The 25,425-nt window shown below is 35.2% G+C and overlaps 1 protein-coding gene across 7 annotated transcripts in view; it reads right to left on the bottom strand.

Moving 5' to 3' along the window:
• RALYL (RALY RNA binding protein like) overlaps positions 1-25,425 on the bottom strand; it is a 374,493-nt gene that overhangs the window by 101,754 nt on the left and 247,314 nt on the right. Inside the window, exon 1 of one of the 7 annotated variants that reach the window (XM_054638233.2) lies at positions 7,857-8,016. The exons of the other annotated variants lie outside the window; for them this stretch is intronic. Coding sequence (XP_054494208.2) covers positions 7,857-7,893 — 37 coding nt within the window. The 5' untranslated portion in view covers positions 7,894-8,016. Of the gene's footprint in view, positions 1-7,856; positions 8,017-25,425 lie in introns of those variants that run through there. 7 annotated transcript variants of the gene reach the window in all.

The raw sequence follows: 25,425 nt of genomic DNA, 5'->3' as shown, positions 1-25,425 counted from the left end.
TTTTCCCTTGAAGCAAGATCGTTGAAGGCCAGGTTGGAGGGGTCTCTGAGCAACCTGATCTAGTGGAGAGTGTCCCTGCCTGTGGGAGGGACGGGTTGGAATCAGATGATCTTACAGGTTCTGTCCAGCCCAAACCATTCTATGATTCCATGAAAACTTGAAGATCATTTTTAAAATAATAAACATGATTTCTGAATTTTGAGACTTTCTGGGATTTGTTTTCACCTCTCTGCTGATAGCACATGTTGCCCTGTGGATACACAATAAAAATGTGGCAAAATCAAAGTGTTGTAAATAGCTGTGCTAAACCTTCAGTGAGCCCTAAGTAAATAATATTTGAATGCAAGCAGTAAAACAAGGCTAGAATGCCATTCTTAGCTCAAGCTTTATGACAGACCTGGAGGTAAACCATAATCAGCAATAGAATTGTTTTCAGACACTATTAATGAGACAGATACCAGCAATTTGGAGGTCAATGGGTGTTGTATTTGAAGAATTACACTGGGATGATTTTCAAAGCCAGTTTCTAACTCACCAGGGTCAAAAGAAGGCTTAAAATACAATATGTATTCCCTATTTCTCTATTTATTTATTGTGAAAAGTAGCCCTTGGCAAACTTTATTTTGTGGGAAATTTAAGTAGATTCTAGAGATAGCTGCTGTCTTCTGGACAATGTGGAAGAGATGCTATCTTATTTACAGGGACAAGGACAGGGACAGAAAAATCTATAACCATAATCTGTCGTTATAATTATGGTTATTACTGACAATACAGCCTATTTTTCAGAATGTTTAACGAACCAAAAATTGAAAAAAAATAAAAATAAGAAATTAGCTGGAGAAAAATAGAAATTTATGACCAAACCTATAAACTTTTCAAAAGTAAAGATGAGACATGGAATTCTTTCTAATAGGAGCTAGAGGCTAAATATTGGTCTTTTGTGCTCACATTGTAATGTCAGTTTAACGTGTCTGAGACCTCTGTCCCTTTGGGGAAGTGCAAAGAGGAAGGAGGGAGAATGTTTCAAAAGTAACCTCCAGAAATGTGTCTGGGTTTTACTGTTGAAGAATCTCGAAGATATAACTGCTGAAAAAATGATGGACTTTATGCATCATTTAGGTCTTGATTGATACTTTACGACCAGTAAATATACCTTTAATGATTTATCAGATTTTGGTTAATATTTTGAGGTTCTTGAAAGATGCTTATTAAAACTATGTTTTTTTTCCTTCTGCGGGTGTCACCAGACATGTACTATGCTTGGTCTTTTGACTGGTCAAAGCTAGAGATATGTCACTGAAATACAACACTCTTTGTTTTTTTCATTTTTCAGATTTAATGTGTGCTAAAACTTTCATTCATTTATTGAAAAAAATGTTAAATCTCTCAGAAAGATTGGGATTTTCATCCTGTCAATAGTTTTGATTATGAAAAGAGGCAGAGAAACAGGTTTTGTCTGATGCTAAGACCTGTACTGGAGGTCAGATGGAGGTATTCTTTCCTGTGCTGTTCCTACAGAGAAAGTAAATTTAATGCAATATGAAAAAATTTGATCAGTTATGAAAACAAAGCAAAAATAAGATTTGTTCTTAAAATCAGGACTTCTAGTGCTCAAATACGCAGTCATGAAATTCTTTTTTTTAAAAAAAAATTTAGAACTTTATACAAAAATAAGCAACAGCAGATTTTCCCTTAGGAGAATAGATTCTCTGTGTTCTGAACCTCTCAAGGATTCTTCCCCTTTTCTGAGTAGGCATGTAGGTGGCAATGCTACAGCAGTGTATATAGTTCTTAATAGAGGAAGGCTGTAGTTCCTTTGAGATTTCCAGAGTTTTGTAGGTTTTAGATATTTTATGACAATAATGCTCTTTTCAACTTGCATACAAACTCTAGGATTTGGGTAAGAACTTTGCAATCAGGTTGATAGTAATTCTTTAAGAGACTTTTGAATATAGATGAGCAATCTGTATTCAAAATCTAAAGATGGAGAGGACAAATTGAAAATTCCTGTAGTATTTTATGACTGATTACACTCAAAAATTTATATCTTAAATCAGCCTGCAGTATTATAAATTTAGGTTCTAACAACCAGACTTCTGTTTGCTCAAGTTAACAACTAGAATTGTCTTTCAATATAGATCACTTCAGACTATGGTTATCTGCAGTTCAAGTTTTAAAAAGACTTTTTATTGGTTTTCCCAGATGTCTGGTCTTTATTGGAGTGCAGTCCTAAAAATTTTAAAATTTGACTCCTTATAAAAGACCAACCAACACACAGTAAGTGCTGTTTTACTAATGAGAAATTGTGTTGTTGATGAACATAGCAGCATTTGGTTCCAGCCTGTGCAGGCTGGAGTTTTATTTGTGCATGAAAACCAGTAGTACACTTATATTTCTGATATCTTCTTAGTTTTAAATGACCTTTCAAACATAAACGTTCAGTGGTGTGGCACATTCATTGCTAATTCCCCTAATGCACTTCAAATCACATAATCCAAATTACATTATTTGCATATGCTTGTACTTTTTAATAATCATCTTTTTATGATCCTTAATAATAATAGCAGATGCATTTCTATGAGATGTCCCTAGCTTTCTGATTTTTCCTTTTTGTTGAATTGTTGTACATTGTCCACTATTCTACTAAATTATGCAAAAGAAAGAACCCCCCCCCCAAGCATTTAAACCATAATCTTTTAATGAAGTCAAAGCTATTATTAAGCTTTTTTACTGCCCCAGATTCCTCCTCCATAAAACTGAAGTGGCTGGCTGAATTTCTTTGTTATGTTCTCCACTTGCATTTCTGCTGTTCTGACTTCTGCTCTCAGACAATTCTTCTAAAGTCAGATCTGAATCTGTACCTACACTGTTTATTCCTTTCTCTCCCCTTTTCAAGGCAGACTGTTAGCTTTTGATTTGTAAAGGTTTTCTCCACACTTTCAGCATTTCCTCTACAGGGACAAAAATTCTACTCTTCTTCCCGAGGCAGACTCCTGCCAAGCAGTTGGAAGCATCATGTAAGTTGTGCGTGTTGAGTTTGGTCAGACTATTAACCTTTCAAAAGATGCATTATGAAACAGTTCTCTTTCAATATTTTTGATTTATTTGTACTGTCTAGAAGCAGAAAAAGAAAAAACTATGTCTGCTTTAGAAGTCTACACAGATACTTGAAAAACTGTCAAAGAAAAAATTGTAGCTCCTTTACACAACATGCTTCAGTCAGGGACATATACCTTCAGTTTTACTGCTTAGTAACATGGGAATAATGAGCATGAATAATTTCAAATAAGCCAACCCTCTCAGCTCACCATGAGCTCCCTTCAAAGCTACAAGAAGAAATTTTCTAACCCTGAAGCCCCTGACTTATTGAGTCACAATTGTATTTTTTATTTGTATAAAGGTTTTATCCATGCGATGTGAATATTCAAAGATATTTGTATTCCTGCAGATCATGTGTTTCTTCTTGTTCAGCCTTATTGCTGATACACTTAATTGCGTTGAACTCTTCTTCCCCAAAAGGTATGGAGCAGCAGGAATATCCTGGGGCTATTCCAGGATAGCTTTACATGAAGAAAGCTGTCTCAATACCATGCTGAAGAGATATTCCCTTGTTGTCTAGGTCTCTGATGTTTTAAGGAAAGAGGCAGAGTTTTCTTATATGTATCTGGGTCAGTAGCTACACTTCTTTTCCCCAATGAGATTTGGTTTTCCAGTCACTTTACCTCCTAGCACACACTATATTGAAGGCTGCTGTTTTCTTTGAGCAGCAACAGCCTCAGTGATGAGGTCTCTTTACTGCCCTAAGAGGCAAAAAGAAGATGGAAGTAATCATGGGCTGATCAGACTGTAATATAACATGACTCAACAGATGCCAACTCAGTTCTTTAAGCCTGAAAGTGGTTATTCCATCTGTAAGGGGCAACAAAGAAGATAAGAACAGTAAATCCGTGATAAAAAGGTTTGCAAGTGGGACCTTCTCAATGAAAGAAAATATATTGGACAACGCAATAGACCAAAGAATTCAGATAGGACAAAATATTGCTACAAACTGGAATTTCACAGAATTTCTCTTCTTTATCAGTATACACAAAACTCTTTCTTCAGCAAGACAAGGATTCTTCACAAACATACATCAGGTAGCACCTGTGGGCATTGCATGGTCATCAAGCCATGGCAGAAGTCATTAATGCATTTGGAGCACAATTTGATGTTGACAGGATACTTCATATGGAATGGACAAGTTTGGGAATTCAGTTTCCAGCACCCTGGAAAGGGACAATATCTGTGGTTATATTTATGGTAGCTGTTGACTTTATCAAGGGTTTCCAATATTCAAAAGTAACTGATCTTCGCCTCAGCTGCCATTGTGCTCTGACTGTTATTGCTGACGTGTGTGAGAGGTCCCATGATACACTGAAAACAAGAAGCTGAAGAAAGCAAGAGATAAGTTCTGTTTTTTCCCCTTAATTTCTCCATCCTTCCTTTACCTTTCCAATTCCCAGTTCAGCACTCTGGCAGCACCAGCATCTCTCTGGCAGCACTCTGCCATTTCCTCCTAGGTGCTACTCCTGTGCTGCACACCTTCCCCAAAACACATCTGCCTGCCACACTAGCCACTACTCTCTTTTTCTCCACTTACATTTCTTCTGAGTCAAATTTATGGTGTTAGACCAAAGAAATATTAAGAATCATCTTTTCATGCAGAACCCTTCACAAGGTTGTGGTGATTTATCTTGTCAAGCTACACAAACCACCAATAAATAAGAATAATGAGAGTTTCTTAAAGTTGCTTTATAGGTAAGTAAGTTTTTTCCAATATTATTTTCTTCAGGGATAGTGGCCTTCCTTGATTCCTGTAATAGCCTTCCTGTGAAGGCACAAGAAAGATTGTAATGAGAAATTGAATGCCTGCTGCTCATTTTGGGGGAGGAAGCCTGGAGGCATGTTATCTCCAGAAGGTGGGACTGTGGATGGCTGCCCCTCCATGCAGAAAACCCACACCTGCACTGCAGCCTACTGCAATAGGCTGACCATCCTCCCCAACAGCCCCAAAGTAGGACAGTCTATGATTCCAAGACTTTATTTCAGAAAACTCTACCACCACACATTTACCAGTGCCCAGTAACAAGGCTGTGTTGGCTATGATGGTTTCCCCTCACTCAGCCATTACGCCCATGCAATCAAATGAGAAACCAGCCTATCACCTAGATAACATCCTGAATCAAGCATCCTGAAGGATCAAGCATCCTATCATCTGCTTGTGCAGAGAAATGTATGCATGGAGGCTGTGTATTTGTCTGTAGGTAGGTACACACAATCATACAGAAATAGCCTTAATCTGAATTTTGTTTATTCAGTGAGATAAGTTTTACAATTACTTGTGATAGTTATTTTAATCCTCATGAGTTACAATGTTTATGGAATAAATAAAATACTCTAAGTATTTAATATAAGGGCCATTTTTCTACAATTGAACATAAAGTTACAAGGAAAGAAAAACATTAAGATTAGCTTAGAATTTAGAAGATTTATGTATTACGTTGTAGCTGAAAGTATGCATAGGAAACCTTCATCCCATTCTTACAGACAGGTAGGTGAACACATTTTTTGCATGTATTCTTCGTACCTGAGACAGAAATTGGATATGGAGATTACTTCTATTTTGCATTAGAAAACGCCATCATGTCTCTACGTTTTCTATTCTCCTCTCTTACCAGATGTGCTTTTGAATTAAGTACAGAATGCATTTATAACTTTTTTAAAGCATTAAAAAAGGGGGTTGAAAAGCAATGGTTATAGTACTCTAAGGAGTGTATGAAATCCAGAAGTATAATTTCAGTGGATAGGAAAAAGCCATAAAGTTCACTTTCATTTTATGCCACAAGTTCAGGTGTGGTAGTGAGATGTAGTGAGAGGTAGTGAGGACGTATGGATCCCAAGGTTTACTCCACATATATTGGAAATTATATACTCAACATCTTTTCTTATGTTTTATTAAGGAGCACCAGAAATGCACAGAAAATGTGGTACCTACCTACTGTTTAATGCAGCTGCTACCATAATTCCTTATATTTCAGAATAAAAATTGCTTAGATTAAATCTATCCTTCAAAAAGCCTTTGAATGATATAAACAGGAGCATTATCATTTTTTTGTTTGTTTGTTAGGGTTATTTCAGTTACTAATTAGCTAATGTATTAATGAAGCATCCATGTATACAGTACTATATATATGTACCTATATATATATAATATATATGCCTATATATGTAATTTATATAATATGTATGTAATATTGAGATATTTTCTAGGTTTGGATCTTAAAATTGAAGACAGTTTTAAAACAGAAAACATTGCAACATCCACCCTCATAATTACAGTATGAATTCTGATCATGTTTCATTGGGTTTTTTTTGCCTCTGGACAAATCACAAATTTTCCTTGGGGTTAGCAGGGGTGAAAGCAAGGTTCTCTTCAAAAAAGCATTTTTAGAAGCATCCTGTGCCATTTTAGTGAATTACTGTATCTTTGCAACAAAACCCCCTTAAAACTCATCTACCCTAGCACAAATTTTTTTATTGTACACTATAACCAGGCTTGGACAGGAGACATTGCAAGAATGCAGCTGGGTATATAGAAAGAGCTCCTGGTTTACATAATAATGGTGACAGTAATTAATACATTAAAAAGAGCTAGATTAATCATAATTTGCCTGTATATAAATAATTTTCTTCTATTGCTGCTATGAAAATTTATGATAATTTATTTTGTTGAATGTGATGCAGATGATTGATTTCTATTGCAGAGATTTTAGCAGAGATCTGTCCTGCTAAACTTTCTACATTCAGCACATCCATTTCTTTTGAGCAAGACAAACTGAAGGACAGCTACACTGATTAATCTACAAGGACCAGAAACTGAGGTCAGTGATATAGCTGTATATATCCCTCTGAACCCTAGCAATGCTCCTGTCCAAATGAAGTCCAAACTTATCTGGTTTTGAATTCGATATTCTGCCCCTCCTGCCCTCTCCCCAAAACCACAGTGTGTATATGGCATTTTTCTTAGAGGAATGTCTTTTTTTCACAGCTTCTGACATGCTCTCTATTCATAACTCAGCCTTTTACTAGATTTTCTTGGAGCAGCAGATACTTCATGACCTGACCCACAGCACATTTTCACTTGCCTCAGTCACCTGTTCCATAAGCTTCCAGAGGAGGCAATATTGATACTGAAATTCCCCCATCTGATGCCGTAGCAATTTAGAAAGTCAAAGAGGTGCTTGACTGGAAAGTCATGCCTTAAGAAGCCAGGGAATTTTCAGGGCTGGAGTGTTGTAAAGGCACAGCAGAAACACATGCAAGCTTCTCTTTTCCTCTGCTAGCGAACTAGTTAATTCTGAAAGTTGTGATATAGGAAAATAAATTAACTGCCCTTAAAGTTCTGCTGTCACTGGCTTCTTAATGCAAACCACACAAAAAAGTCCACCAGGGGAAAGCCTGTCAGCCTCGTCAAATCAAAGGTCACAGCTAGCCACTAATTAAGCCCTGAATAAAGGTTGCTCTTCTGAACTAAACTTATATTTAATCTTTGTTTCTTTGTTGATGCCATCAAGCAATCACTTTCTGAGGGTTTCCATGGTAACAAGTGAGCTTTTTTTTTTTTTTTCCCTTCATTTTAAAGCTCTTTCATGCACCTAATATGAGGAAACAGTGGGATAATTGGCATGGAATACTGATCCTGTTTTCCTGGTATAATTCAAGCAAAACAGGGTAAAGTAAACATGGTTTTCTATGAAACTGGAGATTTATTTTCCCTCCTCTCTAAGAATATTAAAAAAAAACTATAATTTACTTACATCTTTGGTTTCTGCGTTTGCTCTTGTACATAGTCATTGTGAAGAAATTCCACTTTCTAAGAAATAATTGCCTTGACCACAGACAAAAGAGATCGTGCTCCTGCTTTGCAGTGAGACAGTTGCTCACTGACAGAAGGTAACCAGCAATCTCTCGGAGAAAGGCAGGGTAATACCATTCTTCTAAAATCCAGGGGAGCTGCTACTGGCTCTAGCTATTTTTCTATTACAAGGCTCAGAGACAAAACATATTTATTTTCATACTTTTTTTCAAATGTGTTTGATACCAGCTAATAAAAATCCAGAACACAGATAGAATCATGTAATCAGACAAAGTGGGTTAATATGCTATGCAATGGTCTGAAATCAAGATTCCTTGAAAAAGCCCTGACATAACTAAAATTGTATAAATGACCTCATAAACTAACAAAAACTAACTTTCCATTGAGAGGGCTTAGAATTATGCATATGGGTATGTTAAAATATTTTTGGTTACATTTTCATTTCTATTACATTTTCAAATTACTATTAAAACAAAATCAACACATATTGATCAATTAAATCCTGACTACATGTTGGAGATCATGAATAGATTATTCTATAAATAAATAATTTATATAATATTCATTTATAAAATGAAATTATTTTTTTCATGCCTATAGTTGCTTCTGCATCACCTTTCAATTATTTAATTTGGGGAAAGTTATTTGAATAACATTTTGCTGATGGCTCATTTTTGTAGCTACCTCACTGCTCTCAGTCTTTTGAATCACAAGGTCATGGGGATAAAGTGACAGCATTTTATGATCATCCACATACATGTATATCACCATTTCAAAGAATCCAGATATCTTTCTAAATGGAACAGGTGAATGGTGAAGAAATTTTTGCCATGTTGAGGAGATGGGAGTTGGTATTTGCCATGCTGGTTAGATTACAGTCAAGAAGATCCCAGTGGCAATAATGGACTTGAAAAGAAGTAGAAAATCCAGATCATTCAGCAATAAGTCTACCTTTAATAAAATTGAGTGAATATATTTTTCAATGTTTTAGGAAATTTGTATTTTGAGCTGCTTGCCATCTTAAACCCAGAGAGCACAAACACAGAAGCATCTAAGGAAAAAAAGTAGAATGACTGAAATGTCTTGAAAACTGGTAATAGTACTCTTTATCCTCCTTAAAATGCATATTTAGACAGCAGCTCCCTAACTACTCAAAGAAATAAAGAAAATAATATTTTCGGCTTACATAAAAAACAATAACATTTGGTGTTCATGGATCATTCATGTTTCAGTCAAAGAAGAACAATTTGGTAGCATTTATCTAAAACATTGACCTATAGTTACTTTTCTAACGAAAAACAATTAAAAGAAATGAAAAGAAATATCTCTTTCAATCTGCCTGCCCTAAATTTAAATTTTTCATAATTTTTTCACCTCTCAGATAGATCAGATACATTTTTATATCTCCATATAACCATTAAATGATGCACATGGTGCACCATGTGCACCATTTAATTCTCCTTTCAGTTGTTCAGTAGTCACAAATCCTCATATTGACACGTCTCTAGTTACTGAAGCAAAATCTTTACTTTATATTGCTCTATTAATCTAATTTCCTCCTTCTATCAAAATCTGACCACATACCTTTTCATTTGCTTTGGATTTGTATCAGGAAAGCTGAGGATAAAGTGTAGCCTGAAGAAAGTAAAAGAAATGGATAGTTCTTTTAGATTTCTTTAGTATTTCACCTACAGTTGTCTCAAAATACCACACTTGAGATTACACCATATCAATTGTTGAGGTCAGTAGAAAGGTGGGAGATTGCAAAACAAATCAAAAGTGACAGGAAGGAAAAAAATTAGTATAATTGTTAAGCATGGCAGCAGACAAAATATCTGCACCATATAGAAAGACCCTGGAGGCCTTATAGTCAAATAGCATTGTGTAGTTAATGTCCATTGGAGTCAATATTTTTGCACCAATTTATATGAACCGAGGATAATTCCACAGTTGCCCTGCTCAATCTTCCCTCTGAGTAAATTTGCAGCCGAATCAGATCTGTGATCTGACTTTAACCACAGAGATCTGTGGTCTCCCTTTAAATTTACTGGTTCATCTAGCAATCTTTTCTTTTCATGTTCTCTTCCTTCCCTTCTTCTACCTGAAGGCTCCCAAACATATTATTCAGTTCAAATTTTCCTTGTTTCATTGACTTCGCAACATGTCTCCAATTTTTTTCCTCAGCTCACATTAGATTGTAATTAAAAAGCCCAGATCATTTCCTTGTCATTAATGTCTACTTTTCCCCCTGATTTTTATTCTGTGTTTAACCTAGCTATATATTACTAACTCTCAATGTTGTCTAATGTACAGCACCTACAACAACTTGCATATTTTTTCCACTGGTCTTTCATGCATTATTCTATTACAACATGTATTTATATGGAAATATTTTGGCAATGGTACAATATAAAAAATTAAACTAAATGGTAATTTCATGGGATAGGGATTAATTTATTTTAAATCAATGATCCTTGAGAGCACAGCCTTTATTGCTTTTTTCTTTGTGTTAATTGGAACTCTGATTCTTCAGTGCAGTGAAAGACATTTGCTAAAAATAAACATAATCTGTCTGGCAATTCACTGTAGGTCTCTTCATGAGAAAATATTGCAAAAAACCCCACACCTTGAATGTGCTGGCTAGCTTTGAGTGGGCACAGCATCTTCCTGTTTTTCTGTACTACTGTTTTCTGCTAGGAGAGTTTAAAATTCACTTTCACAGTGTTACACCTTGAAAGAAGTCAGAATCTGGCATATGGCTGGTTAAATGTAACCAGCTTAGTGACGTGGGAAGAAATGAATGGAACATATGAGCAATAAAAAAATCACCGGGTCACATTAAACTTATTGCTTTTCTACAAGGATGCATCTTACATGATTGAAACAGTTTAAAATGTTATTTCAACAGTCTGTTGGAATGAATTTTTTCAGTCGTTGCTGGTGGTAAAAGAATTGATAATGTCTACATCTGCACATCTCATAACATCTCTTGCCTTTGTCTCCTCCCCACCTTATAGGTCCCAATAATAAGGTCCAAATATTTTCTTTGATACTGTAATAAATTTATCAAACTCTCATTTTTTAAGAAGAAGAAGAAAAGAAACAAAATGCAGATATTTTAAAAATATAACTGCTAACATGAATTTCACATATTACTCATCAATAAACACTTTGTCTGGGTGGTATGCTCAATTTTATTTTTATTGAAGAGATCTTAGGCAGAAAAGGAAGGTGGAGGAAGCTTAAAGTCTGTTCTCTCTTTCATTGTCTAATTTAGCACACCCAAAGAGTCTTCTCAGATAATAACCTTTTATAGCTTCCACTAGTTCTTTTTATGATATCATCTAAGAAAATATTACATCTATGAATATGAGTTAGTTTTTTCTTTGAATAAAGGATAAATGTAAGCATCAATGTTTAACCTCCTCCAAGTAATAACCCCTCCTTGATAAAATTATTGATGTATTAAAATCATGTATGTGCACCTTTTACTGATAAATACTTATACAGATATCTGACAATGTTGCTTCATAATATGTTGTAATATTAGATAAATAAAATTCACTTTAACAAGAAATGTCACTTAGCTAATAAGGCAGATTTATAAGATATTCTTTTTATGATGTAATGAGGACAGAGCTTAAAATATTGGCCAAACTAGCCCTGCCTAACACTGGTAAAATACTGCAGAAACAGTGGCATGTTGGATGAGAAGGAGTAAAATTTGTACATGTCATGACTACAACTGTAAATTAAAATCAAGGAGTTACAAAAATGTTTTTCAGGACACAACAAAGCTGTCTAGCATTCCTGAAACATATCAGAAATAAAAACCATTGACAGTGCTAAACAAGGAAAAGTTTTATTAATAGGTTAGCTGTAGATTAAAGGACTCAATTCCACTGCCTAAACATTCATGTCTCGCACTAGTTCAATGATTTGTGGTATCTGAGACATTCACACAGTGCCAGAAAATATGGCACAGCACCTGGGGAAAACCTACAACCTTCTGGAGCACCCTGCTGAAGCCAAGACTGTCTTATGTGGCTCTAGGCAAATATCTAGGCAAGTAAACCCTGCCCAAGAGTTTATATTCAAACCTCATTCTGATGATTGCCATTATTCTCTAGCATTTTTATATTTAGGGTCATTGTTTCTAAGTGTTCCCAAACTTTTACTCTCAGGTCTTCACCTGCAAGACTGTGATTGACTGTAGGAGGAATTATGTGGAGAGAGAAAATGGTGTGTGACTGAATTTGTGAATTTGCTCAAAGAGGCCACTATTTGTTAGTACATAATCACAGCTGTGTGTATTAAGAAATTGTCTGGATAAAAGAGAAACAACTTATCATAACACTTTCAAATCAGCAATCCTCCTCTTTACTAAAGACAAAATGCAGTTAAAGTGTTTCAGAAGTCTTCCATTTTTTCTGTTGCTTTATGCTCTGCTCCAGTGTTTCTATTCAAAAGAATATACAGTTTGCAAGATATCACAAAGACCTCATGTATTTATCAAATGCTGCATTAGAATAAAATTTTCTACATTCACAGCCTTTACATCATCCAGTCATTTAGGAAAAAAAAATCAGAAGATTTTCTTTTTCTGGAGCTGTTTGATTTTAAGAAAACTTCGGCTGTTTCTTTTCTCTATTATCTTCTACATGTTTGCTGACCCCTTTTACTTTTCCTCAGTGCTATCAGACAGTAATGACACTTCACCACAAAAGATTCCTTTTTAGATAGCAGGAGAAAGCCCCTATGGTACTGGTCCTACTTTCACCATGGGTAATTTTTTCTTATTCAGTGAAGCTTTTTCACTAGAATTTCATTTGTCTCATTGTTACAGTAGCATTTATCTTTAGTCTTTAAGGAATTCACCGTCAAGCTTCCCTCATTAGATTGTGCTCTTTTTATCAGATGTCACTATAAGAATTTAACAATATGATCATGGAGGTATTAAACAAAGCCTGATACCTTCTTTCTCAGGTAGGAGCCCTCATGGCCCTTGCCCAGTTCCCAGCATGTTCTCATTCCTCCAACAAGAAGACTAGAAATACATCTGGATATTTTTCTGTGAGTCATAATTTCCCAAGGTTTAATGTGTCCCTTCCTACAAATATAACATTGGAATCAACATGTGTTTGTCTAAAAATAAAATTGTTATCTATTATTAAAGAGAGGAGTTTCAAAACATGAAGAAGGTTTAGAGGAGAAAACCCTAAATCAGCCAAGTAGAGTTACTTTTTAGCTGTCCTTGAACAAAAATTTGATGGAAAAAACCATGAGTAAGCCATTTTCTCTGTCTAGATGTTAATACAGTCTGTAAAACAATGATTTAAATCATTTTTTGGAAACCAAGTTTGTTAAAGGTAATCATAAGAACGCTTGCTAAAGGATTTATAACAGATTAGGTATCTCAGAGGAACCTTCGTAGGAGATGGATAAGATGACAACTTGTAGATTTTTCCAAGCCTTATTTGTGATCACATATGCCCAGATTCAATATCATGTGTCATAAGTTTCAGCACTGGCCAAGATCTGGTCCATCTTAGTCCTTCAGCCTCCCTAATTTTAACAGAATATTTCAGGCAGGGGGAGACTAGTATGTCATGGGCTACTTAACACCAGAAAGTGTGAAGCATGTAATGTCCTGTATCTACTTTTAAGGAATACTGAAAAATGAACCTCTGCTCTTAATGCTGGAGCAGCTTTTTCAGCTGGGAATGAATGAGATCACCAGTGGTTGAACCCTGATCTGTGTAGGAAACTAAAAGATAGAAACTTCCACAGAGAGTGAAGGGTTTGATTTTCAGCCTTGGAAGAAGCTTGGATTGATGTAAAAATAAAAGTACATAGACATTAAGCAGAAAAATTATAAAGTTTCTATAGTTGCAAGTAAGGATATGCCTTAAGTAAGCAAGAAACTGTATTGAGTAAGATAGTTGTGGGAACTCAGCACATCACTCCGGATGTCCAGAGTTACCAAGAAAACTCTTGGGGGTCTCGGAAATCCTGGAATGTTGCCAGGAATGTTTGGTGGCTTGATTTTGATCCATCCACAGAAGTGACAGCAGTTTGAGGACATGAGAATCACTTTGGAGTGAAAGGTGTAAAAGGGACACATTTATAAGGTGAAATATAGACTTTAAGGTTTTTGGTACAGGGGGGTTATGGAGACAAGATGGAGGGATCAGGGCGTGTCTTGTCCTTCTTCATTCTTCTTCTTGTCTTCCATCTTCTGTGGTGATGTTGGCACTTGGGGATTGGTTTATGGTGAAGGTGCACTTGCTAACATGGGTGAAAAATATTGGAAAATAAAGGTAAATATAATGTATGTAGATTTTAGTATAAAAAGACATGACTGCCCCGTGGGTGGTCAAGTGCCCTTGGCTGCCTTGCAGATCAGACCTCTGTTGGGCAGACAGAAAATTTTGTAGATAAGAAACAATAAACAATCTGAAGATAGAAAAGCTGAAGAGTCCAGACTCGTCCTTTGAAACGCGTGCCACCCAAGAACCACCCTACCCGTGTTGGGGCAGAGACAGACAGCCAGACCGGACAGATAGTGAAGAGTTTTATAGTGTAGTAATATAACTCTATAGAGTAAATTAAGAGTTTACATGTTATAATAGAAGTATAGATATGTACGTGTAATAGTAATCCATTGCATAAAAGTACATGCAGTGCAGCAGAATGAAGTAAAGATTATAAAAACAAAATAAACTTTGTGGCAATTTTCCATTGGATTAGAATGTTATATATTGCCTTGTAACTACCTTGTGGCTACCTCGAGCTATGGCTGACTTCTGGCTCCTCTAAAATCCCACAGCCTTTGAAGCTGGTGTTTATCTGAGTAATAAATCTTTTTTAGCCCAGCAGTAGTTCCATCCCTTCTTTAAGGTGTCAATACCCTGTACCTTCGGAGCTACAGACTCTGGTCTGATAACTCAGGCACCTACAGATACGCATTATGAATATCTTTCAGAATTACAACGTGTCCTCAATTACATTTGAGTAACTTCCACAAATTCAGAGCAGCCACAATGAATCCATATGTTGTAAGCTTGAACCTTCACTTTCCAATTCAGAATGATGTTTTTTTCACCAAGAGTTGCCCCACAGCATTCTCACCAGTTCCAAAGATTGACAGGGGCTCTAGAGCTTGATACTTTCACAGCTTCAACCCACTCCTTATTGTCCACATTGTCCTTATATAACCCTTAAGTGAAACTTGGCCAATTCTACTATTTCCTCTATTCCAAAAACAAGTAATACAGTTATGAACGCGTGATAGTTCTTCCTTTTCTCAAAAAAGTACTGTACACAAAAAAGTACAGGTCAATTTAGACTGGTAATGATAGCATTAAGTTTTCTTAATCTGAGGAATATTTAGCTGTTATTTTAAACCAGGTACAATAAGATATTCCTCCCTGAAATATCTGAAAAAATCAATCAAACTTCAGGCTCAGAGTTAGATAGTTAGATATTCTATATGGTAGCTTCTATAGTGGAAAAATATCTTCCCTTCTGCTTTGGCAAGTGGAAAAAATGGTAAATCAATCTCAGATGAATGGTGTTCTAACTCGTTTCACTTACTTTACACATTCCATAGATATAAGTGTGTTTGTCCCATTTTAGAGTAGTTTCTTTCCTAATCCATCTCAGTCCTTGACAGGTTTGTTCTTGGTCAGTTTCCTTTTGGTTTTGAGTGATTTTAATATTTTGGGGTTTTTTTTCTAAGTCCAAGCTTCTCTTCATCTTAGCCTAATTTTATTTTATCCATGTTATTTTTATTTTATTTTTTTAACTAGCCTTGATAAGTTTTAATTTGTTCTTTAAAATGCTTTGCTTGCTAGTTTAGCTGGGACTTTAATTATCTTGTATTTGATCTTGATGAGATTTTCACCATCCAGCAACAATACTTGGTTACTTTTACATTATTTCTAAACCTCTGTTTAACAATTGAGACAGTCCTAAGTGGTGGTCTGGTTCAAATTTCACAGATTATGGACTAAGCACACCTCCTTACCATTAAAAAGAGTTAGGTTTGTATTCCAAATTTTTGTCCAAATATAACTGATTCCACACAAAACCATATTGTCTTTAGAATTTACATTATTATGGTAAAGAATGCAGATGATGTATAAAGAAGTGATGTCAACTTTTCTGATCATTAAACTATGTCTTAGCAATTTAATTTATGAGCATATACTATCAAACATTCCTTATATTTTACCTCACAGTAATCCTTTAAATGATCATAATCTTTAATATAGTACAACATCATGCCAAAGTTAGAGTTCACTGAATTTCCTAAGTAGAGGACAAACATAGACCTGTAGTTGGGACCATATTAATTAAATACCAAATTTTAGAAAAATGTCTATTAAGAGAACAATTTTTATCAATTATCAATTGACAATTAACAATGTTATCAATTTAATTATGAGCATACTAAAAATTTAAGTGGGTCTTTGAAACAATCCTAATATGTCTAGAATTAATATTTCAAAATGTAATACTTTTTATTCACTTGATAATTTTTTATTCAGTGGAAAACTGTCAGAAAGATACCAAGTGTTAGAATTTTTTCTTCCTTGTTAAATCTGAAATAAGTCATGGTGCCTCTGACAGGGACCAGTTTCTATCATCTCAGAATACTGCAAATATAGAACAGTAGACAAACACCAGATGTGGGGCCAAAGCAGCTGTACTCCATTAAAAAAAAATTAGGCTTTTAACAGACTACCAAGTGCTTAATTATGTATCAAGCACTTAATTGTGGATTTAATACAAAATGTTCATACATATAATTTCTAGAGAAATAAAGTGCTGAATATGGGTTAGTTTTCATGAGAAATTTAAGAAAGTTCTATCAATCTGTCTTGATTCTGCTTAAGTTACAAAATCATTCCACCTCCAAATAAAAAGTTGTTTTTAATGGGAATTACACCCACAGTGTTATATTCTCTAAACAGATGATATCTGTTTAAATTTGATTGGAGTGCCATGCAATGAAATGCTGCCCTGTTTTCCTTTTCACACTGGTTTTAGTTATCATGCTGATGAAACACTTCACCATGCTAAATTCAATGGGACAAACTTAGAGAACAGAATCCACTCTTGAATAATCCAAGAATATTTCAAAAATACACCTCAAATTCAGATCCCTTGATTCTGTAAAAGCACTAAGTACTCAAATGTTTCAAACAGGCTTTTCAGGAATAATCATTTGAAGAAACCATTTGCTGTCATCACCATTGCACTATGACATCCTATTTTAAAGTTTTTATATGTTCATTGAAACAGATTGGACTCAGATTCAGAATGCATTTTCAGTTCTTCAGTGAAGTGAAGAAAAACCCTGTGTCCAAAACAGAACTGGGAGAGCTTGAGAAAGAGCCTCTTGTGAATAAATGAGGCCCTTAAAATGTCAGTTTAGGGCTCACAGCAATGCAAACTGATGATGCTTTATGGCATGGCCAATAAACAGTTGCTGCTTCAACCTTTAATTTCAGACTAATGCTTTTTTTACAGCAATCAAGAGAAAGATGAAAATGTTCTGCTTTCTTTTCTCTTTGTATGGCATCTTTCTCAGTGTGGGGGACTCAGGACAATTTTAGTCATAATCAATCAGTACAATTGCTGGCTTGAGAGGGCAAATAAGGCCTTTAAAAGAGATGAGAAGAAGATTGATTTTTGGAGTGATGGAAAAAGCTGTATTGTAGCAATTCACCACCAGACCATGCTAAAGCACGCACTTTTGGCACACATAAGAAAACATCCTTTGAATTACAGGGAATTGTGAAATACCAGAATGACTCCAACTCCACAACTACTCAAACATTTTGTTGTGGTTTTTTTAAGGGTTCATGTTCTTGTGTTTGTGTGGGGTGGCAGTGTGGGGAAAGGGCTAAGAAGGAGTTGTTAAATTAAAATTATTAATTCAACTTGTTTAATGTCTTCATGAGATTGGTGGATGGCAGGGGAGAAGACACTTTTTTCATAGTCTAAATTAGACTGCATGTCTCTTCTGGGGTTATGTACATTTTGAGTGTGCTGAATTAATGAATTCAGATTTGGAATATGCCAGCTATATGTCAACTTCTCTGAAAATTACAACTGGTTCAAAGACAATTTCTGAGACAATTGAATCCTATATGGAAACACAATTTTTTCCACTATGCTTATAGCAAGCCAAATTATTGATTTTTGTTTTAAGCTCAAATCAAGGCTGGCATAATAACATGATAATGCCATATAGTATTTAACATTTTTTCACTGGAATGCTTTAAATATGTTCACCTGTTTTTGGTAAGGGTGTCAATATTTGAAACACATTTTGCATATAAAAGGAAAAAAAAAGATCTGGCCAATATCTACAATACCTACAAAATTTTACAGAAATAAAAAAAAATCATAGTTAGTTGTAGAGGACATCAGAGTATGCCTTTGCATGATAAGGTATTGCCAGATGAAACACATTGTCTAGTAAGGAATGTTTCAAAATCACAAGAAGAGGAAATTGGAAAGACTACTACTTTCACCTTGAGGTTTTACTACTGAATAACACATAATATTTCGAATTAACTGCAAATGCACATAACAACTCTGTTCAATGTTCAAACCCACAAAACAGAATTATGTTCTCAATGACCTGAAAACTAATTAAAAAGAGATATCTGTACAGTAGAGGAGATAAAGAATGCTTTTATCCCCTTGTGGATTTAGTAGGAAAAATGCTTTCTTATCCAGGTAAAGAGTTAGGAAGCTAAGTGAAAATGTGAAGCTAAGGCATCCAGGATGTTTTATAAAACTGTACTCTAAAATCATAGGCAATGAAAAATGCAGGGAAAAGTTTTCTATTCCCTGTTCTATAGCACCTTGGAAAGGTAACACCAGTTCTGGTACTATGAGAATAGCAATTTCTGTAGATAGTCTGTTCAGAGAAGATACCAAAACCATAGGGATATCTAGAGTAATTTTTGACAAGTCTGTCCCCAGATCACTATCATTCTTGAAATTTTTGTTCTTGGTTCAGCTATACCAGATGAAATGTGCTGATATTTTTAAATGAAGTCTAAATTTTACAGATAAGAAAAAATCCCTTTGTGGTGTTGCAGCAAAATAAGAGAGGGATTTAAGAAAGGCAGCGTTACTACTCACCTTTAATCTCTAAACCGAAATTCCTGCTCATGTCTTAGCATATGAAAGGTCTAGTGGATTATTTTGGAACTAAATTTCATAGGATTCAGTTTAACTGATGCTACACTGAACACGTAGGTCCCTCCTGCCATTACTGAAAGAGTGAGGTGCCTTTAGAAGCTGGCACAAGGATGGCCATGAGTGTTGTCTGCACTGACATCTAAACAATAAAGGTAAGAAATGTTCTAAGTCCTTTCAAAAGGTGTTTCCTGCCTCCTACAGCTCCCTCCTGTCGATTGCAATGGGTGGGGCCATCTGGGCAGTTTGCTCATCAGGGCCAAGGGCAAGCTCAAGGTGAGCTCTCTGTCTAGGGTGCTGCATGCCTCCCACCCCAGTTAGGGTCGATGTGGGGCTGATTGTGGGTCAATTACTAGACCATTCATTGCTTTCAATAATAGAGACATCAGCTCCAGTATCAACAAGCCCTTTAATTTTTTTTTGCCATCTATACTGCATATTAAGGTTGGCTGAACTGTTGTAATAGAGCTAGTCCAAAAATCTGTGGCTGACCTGTGCTACCAAAGTTATTTGTAGCACAGGTCAGCCTTGCCAGTAAGGGTTTTGTTGGCAAAAGGAATAAGTTGTGGTATACATTAACCTGCAGGTATAAAAGCAGGGTGGCACAGGAGTCCATAGTATAATTTGTATTTTGCCTTCATAATCCAAATCAATAACCAGGTACTACAAAATTCCCAATTTAGTGGCAGAGGAATGCACTATAGCTAAGCATGGATGTTATTACCAAGGGGTCTCCACATTCCAGTAGGAACTAAATGTACTGAGGATGTCATAAGAGTTACTGATTCCCTGGAGGCAGCCCTGCATTGCCTGTGGTTTTCTGCAGCTAATTTATAGCAAAGAAAACTACAAATAGAATACCTTAAATGAGAACCTTTGCTCTGAAGTAGACAGGAACATTAAACTTTGTGGGAAGCTAATTAATATCAGGCAAAACATTAATCCACCAGGTTTTTTTGCATACCATAAAAAATGCTATGACTAGTCCACATTTTACACTGAGTCCACGACTCTCGTTTAAGGCCACTTACACATTATTGTTTGGAACCATCCCAAACCAGTCCAGATTCAATTTACCAGTACCATGCTTTTTTGAAATCTTTTAAATCCAACATCTGGACTATTCTACTAAGAATATTAAAGGGATGAGTCCAGATTATTATTTATTGTGGAAGGACACTATACTTACGGCCCAAATATTTTAAAATATGAGGTTTGAAGAGTAAAAATCCTGCTGTACTTGGAATCAAATGCTACTACAAAGAAGAAATGAGAATATTTTGATTTGATTTGCTGATGACATTGTTCTTTGACCCAGTCACATTTGGTGGTGGTTTGACATTTTCACTGTAGTTTCACTGGCTTCATCTGTGTGAAGGACTTGGCAGTTTTAGATTTACAGTTGAACTGGATGATGTTAAAGGTCTTTTCCAAACTAAATTATTCTGTCATCCTATGGTTCTTTGACTAAATGAAAAATAGTGATGCTTTCATATTTTCCCAGGAAGCCAGCAGATTTATTGAAACTGACAAAAGTTCATAGGTGCTTGCAAAAGGCAAAACACAAAAAACCCAAGATCATGTCAAGCATATGATGAAATCAACTTGTTCCAACTTTAATGTAAAACACACACAATGAAAATTATGATTGACATTTTCAACAGCTTCCAGTAAATATAAAAATAAAAACCATGTGAAAAACTGGGGCAGGTTTAACTGATATAAAGTTATTGCAGAAAGCATTGCACTTTCTCTGAGCTGTACTGTGAAGAGAGTTTTCTCTTCTGAGAGTTTCATGTGGCTTCTGCCAACCTACCACTGAATATTTGAACAGCAGACAAAATACACCAGATTTGACTAAATGGGAAGAGAAAGTGTTGGAAATCAATACACTGGGTGGAAGGGTCCAGTGGAGAAATATAGCCCTGCCGAGAGGATTTTTGACAAATTTTCTGTATATACCCCCCACTGTAGAACAGTGCCACAAACCCCACAATGTCCTGACAGCAGCAGAACAGGTGATGATTGTTATTAAAGAGATTAAGATTTTCAAAGAGTCTCACAAGACACAGATCTATTCAGTAACCTTCATTCAGGATAATAAATGTTAGTGAAATACTTTTTCAAATGTTAATGGAAGCATTGCTTCTGAATAATATCAAATTAATAATGTTTAAAACACCTGACCTCGGGGAAAAAGAAATAGGATTATGTTTCTTCTAATTTATCATGCAGAAAACATAGAGGGAGGTTCAAGAATGCAGTATTTTTTATCACTGAGTTCAATATGAAGAAAATAATAAAATTTTTAGATGTTGTAAATTAGAAGTTATTATACAACTTAGTTGCCTGGGTCCATGGATGACTGAGTTTCATGATGTAGGAGGTTCTATGTTATGCAAAAAATAAATCCAGGGAAATCATCAAGATTATTTTAATTTAAATTAACTGAATATTTGGCTCTCAATTCTTAACATTCCAATTCAGTGAACTTACTAACCTAATCTTTTCAATAGAAGTAGGAATTTGATGTGTAAATGATATCTCTGGCTGAACATATGACTAAATCAAGCCATTTCACTGCCCAATTTCATCTCTTTTGGTAAGATCGTCATGCTGGAAGTAGTCCTGAAATTTTCAATGGCCTCAATATTTCTAAGGGTAACTGAACTAGAATATACTCATGTGCTGGTCTTCAGAAAAATGCTGGAAATTTTTGTCTACATTTAAACAAAGAAGCTTTTAGGAGTTTATTTAGCAACTGCACCTAAAAAGTGATGTACCCTAAAACCTCCATCTACAATCTGTCCTGAGATACTAGCAAATACAGGGCATCATGTGTTAAGCAAAATAAAATACTTCAAAAGAAAGCAGAATTAACTTGTCTTAATGATAAATACATTTTTAAAAGTTCAATTTGCAATGCAGGCATATTTTCTTGCAATCTGAAGTCATAGATAATGGAAATAATGGCTTTAACTTTCGAAAATAAATCACACGTATTGAAACGTCATTATCTCAGCTTATTATACACTCATATTGCTCCATTCCACCAGAACAAAATTGTCATTGCATTTTAAAGGCTCACCTCACTAGAAATCTTGGCAGCATTTCATAACAATCCAATTTAAAAACACAGCAATTTAAAACAAATACATGAATTTGTCTACAAAGACACCATTAAAAACAAAAAAAATTCCAACAAACTGAACAGATAAAGTTCATCTCTTCTGGTAAATGTTAAGTAATTTAAACAAATGGATAGTTTATTATTTTAAAATTACCTTTTTTTAATAAAAAAGTTACTTATAAGAGGCAAGTATCAGAACAAGATGCTGCATAAAAAAAATACATGCTTCTTCCAATTTCCGAGCTTCCCTTTCAAACTTGATTCTACATATCAGTAGGAACTATTCTGTAAAATCTAGGAGACACAGAGAGGTAGTCTATGCTAAACTATCCTGTGTATAATTGATCTGTATTATTTGGACAAGGAAAGTAGAAACATAAGTGGGATAGGCCCATTTATTATATCCTGATCTTTGTGAATGAATGAACAAATTCCTTTACAAAATTGGACGTAAGATTCAAAAGATAATTCAACATTTATATGAAAAATTGGACTGTATTTGAAATGGAGACAAGAGTTGCAAATTAAAACCCAGTCACGACCAAGACGATAATGTTCTGCCTTAAATTTTAAGTTCTGTACATTGACAGATTGCAGACAAGTATAGAGACTTATCACCAACCTATTCATAATTTCCTGCCCAAATCAGCAATTAATTGCACTCCAGTGAGCCTCAAAATATGGAATATGAGAAATCTATGCTCATATAATCATGCTAACAGCAACATGAGACAAACCCACCAAAAGGGAAGTAAGGATAAAAGGGGATTTTCCTTCAAATGATAGTCTGTTAACCATTGCTTATTTTGTTTGGACTTAATTTATAATGTCTTTTTTAAGCTGTGGCTCATGGCCAGTTGTACAAAACCACTCAGGCATTTTCAACAACAAGGGCTCTGCAGCAGATTCTTTTCCACAGTATTCGGCCCCTCTTCCCAGAGATAATATATTGTGCTCATTCTTCTGGAAGTTGAGTCTTCTTTTCCACTCTAACACCAAAGAAATTTCTTTCTTCTTTACATTTAGATGCCATTTCTACCCATTACATCAATTTCCCAGAATGGGCAATACAGATCAGCCCATTTGTGTTCAGTAAGTAAGTTTATTTTTCCCAGTTTTTACATCGAACTGTCATTCATACCTGTGCCTGTTTTCTCAGTGATTAGATTTTACTTTTTTCCCATATGATTTTCAAAATTATCTTTTTTACCCTCCACTTATTTCTATAATCAAAGTAAAAATTGATCCAAAATTGTCAGTTTGCTCATCATAGAAAATTTGTCTTACATAATTCTAAGTATTTGCCTGGTAAGTGCACAGCCAATTTGATCTTTTTTCTTTTATTTTTCTCTCAGTAATGTTGTGAGTTTATATATTTTCATATAAATTTAATGTTTTGATCATTATTGTTTTCAATAATAAATTTCTAGTCAATCATGTACTTTTGATATTATGGATCACTAGTTACCTATTGGTCCTTTTTTTTTTTAAGAATTTTGGGGAAAATTTTCACGCAGATAAGTACGTAAAACTTGAATTGCTTATTTCTCTTGCCTCCCACCTCATCAAAGAACCTCTTCCTTTAAAGAAAATGTCTCTATTTCCCAGAGAGCACACTTTAACAGATCAAAATGTGACAAAACATTTTGTTTTTGCAACCTGCCTGAACTGCGCGTATGGAAAAAAGATCATGGGTCTGCATCAGTGACTTTTACACAAGCGATGGCACAGACTTAGTAAAAAGATTTATTACACAAGGCAGAGGGGGTGCCCTTGAATTATGGTACTTCTATCAAAGAAAAAGAAAAGATAAAATATTTAAGTCCCTGGACCTTGTTCGGAGGACCCGTTCAGTCTCACAGCTTTGTCTCCAGTGCCATCTGCTGACACGAGCTTCCATTACAACTCCCAAAGAAAAAGGTTCCTCCAGAAGCCAATTGTGTTGTTTTGTGCCTGCAATAGTTGATGTCACCAGAAATTTCTTTTCAAAGTGATTAATTTCACTCACTTTTAAGATGTTATGTTCCTTGTGGGCATGTGGATGTTTTCAGCAGAGCTAATTGTCTGTATCACCATCACACATTACAAATGGAGATGTTTAGAAGATTCTGATTCTTAATGTGTTCAAATGAGAAAAAAAGAGGAGCTATGTGAAATCTTAAAACTATTCCAAACACAGAACAATCAGGTTGCTTAAATTCAAATGAACATGACTAAGTTATGCCCTGAAGTCGTAATTTGACATTATAATTGTTTGATCTGCTGGTTTTTATTTAAGATACTTCTTGTCTCACTGAAAACCCTTTACACCCAAGAACGATCTTGGTTTTTAATCCCACTGGAGCTGAAGTGGGATTATCCTCTTAAAGTTTATCTTTATAAAGTGGTTTATCTTCTTAAGGAGGCACCACAATGGGGAAGAGCATAAAATGCAAATACTGAACTTTCCAGTATGAAAAAATGGACAATACTAACTGGAAAAAGAATGTGTGTGGCATGCATTAGGGAAAAACTAGCAAATATATTACTTTTGTTCGAACTCTAAGGCATCTCAACAGAATTTTAGCGCTGATCTGATTTTTATGTGTTTATTTGTAAAATTGGAAGTACCTATGTAAGAGAAATCAGAGTCCTTATGTGTGTTTCTTCCTTCGACCTTCTTTCCTCGTTGCACCCCTCACGCTTTTCCTTTTGCTGTCTTCTCATCACAGAAAAGTGAACAAACCTTGCCATCTTGTGGTCAATGATAGTTGTTAGTCTAACAAAAACTCAGATTGCAAATACTATAGTGATCATCATCTGGCGAGCTGCAAATTCAGTGAATTTAAGGAAAAAAAACAATAAATTGAAAAAATTGTTAAGTTTAAAGAAAGTTTAATACACTTTTGCCAGTTTTTTACAGACTACAAGAATAGAGATGGCTCAGAGCAAGAAAGAATACAATAGGGTGTGATGTACATTTTTTTTATTCAGGTGACAAGCTCTGTTAACTAGTGGAGACACAATTAATATTTTCTTTTGACAAATAACGGACATTTGCTAAGAAATTCTATTATCAAATTCATAAGCTTTTATCAAATGTTTAACCTTAGATGAGCTGCAAAAACCTGTTTAGTCTGCTATGGATCAGCAAAATATCTGGTTTTCATTTTGCCTG

The sequence above is a fragment of the Agelaius phoeniceus genome, chromosome 1 (assembly GCF_051311805.1).
Source record: "Agelaius phoeniceus isolate bAgePho1 chromosome 1, bAgePho1.hap1, whole genome shotgun sequence".
Lineage (NCBI taxonomy): Eukaryota > Metazoa > Chordata > Aves > Passeriformes > Icteridae > Agelaius > Agelaius phoeniceus.
The sequence above is the reverse complement of the archived record's forward strand: the minus strand, read 5'-3'. Positions and strand labels throughout refer to the sequence as shown.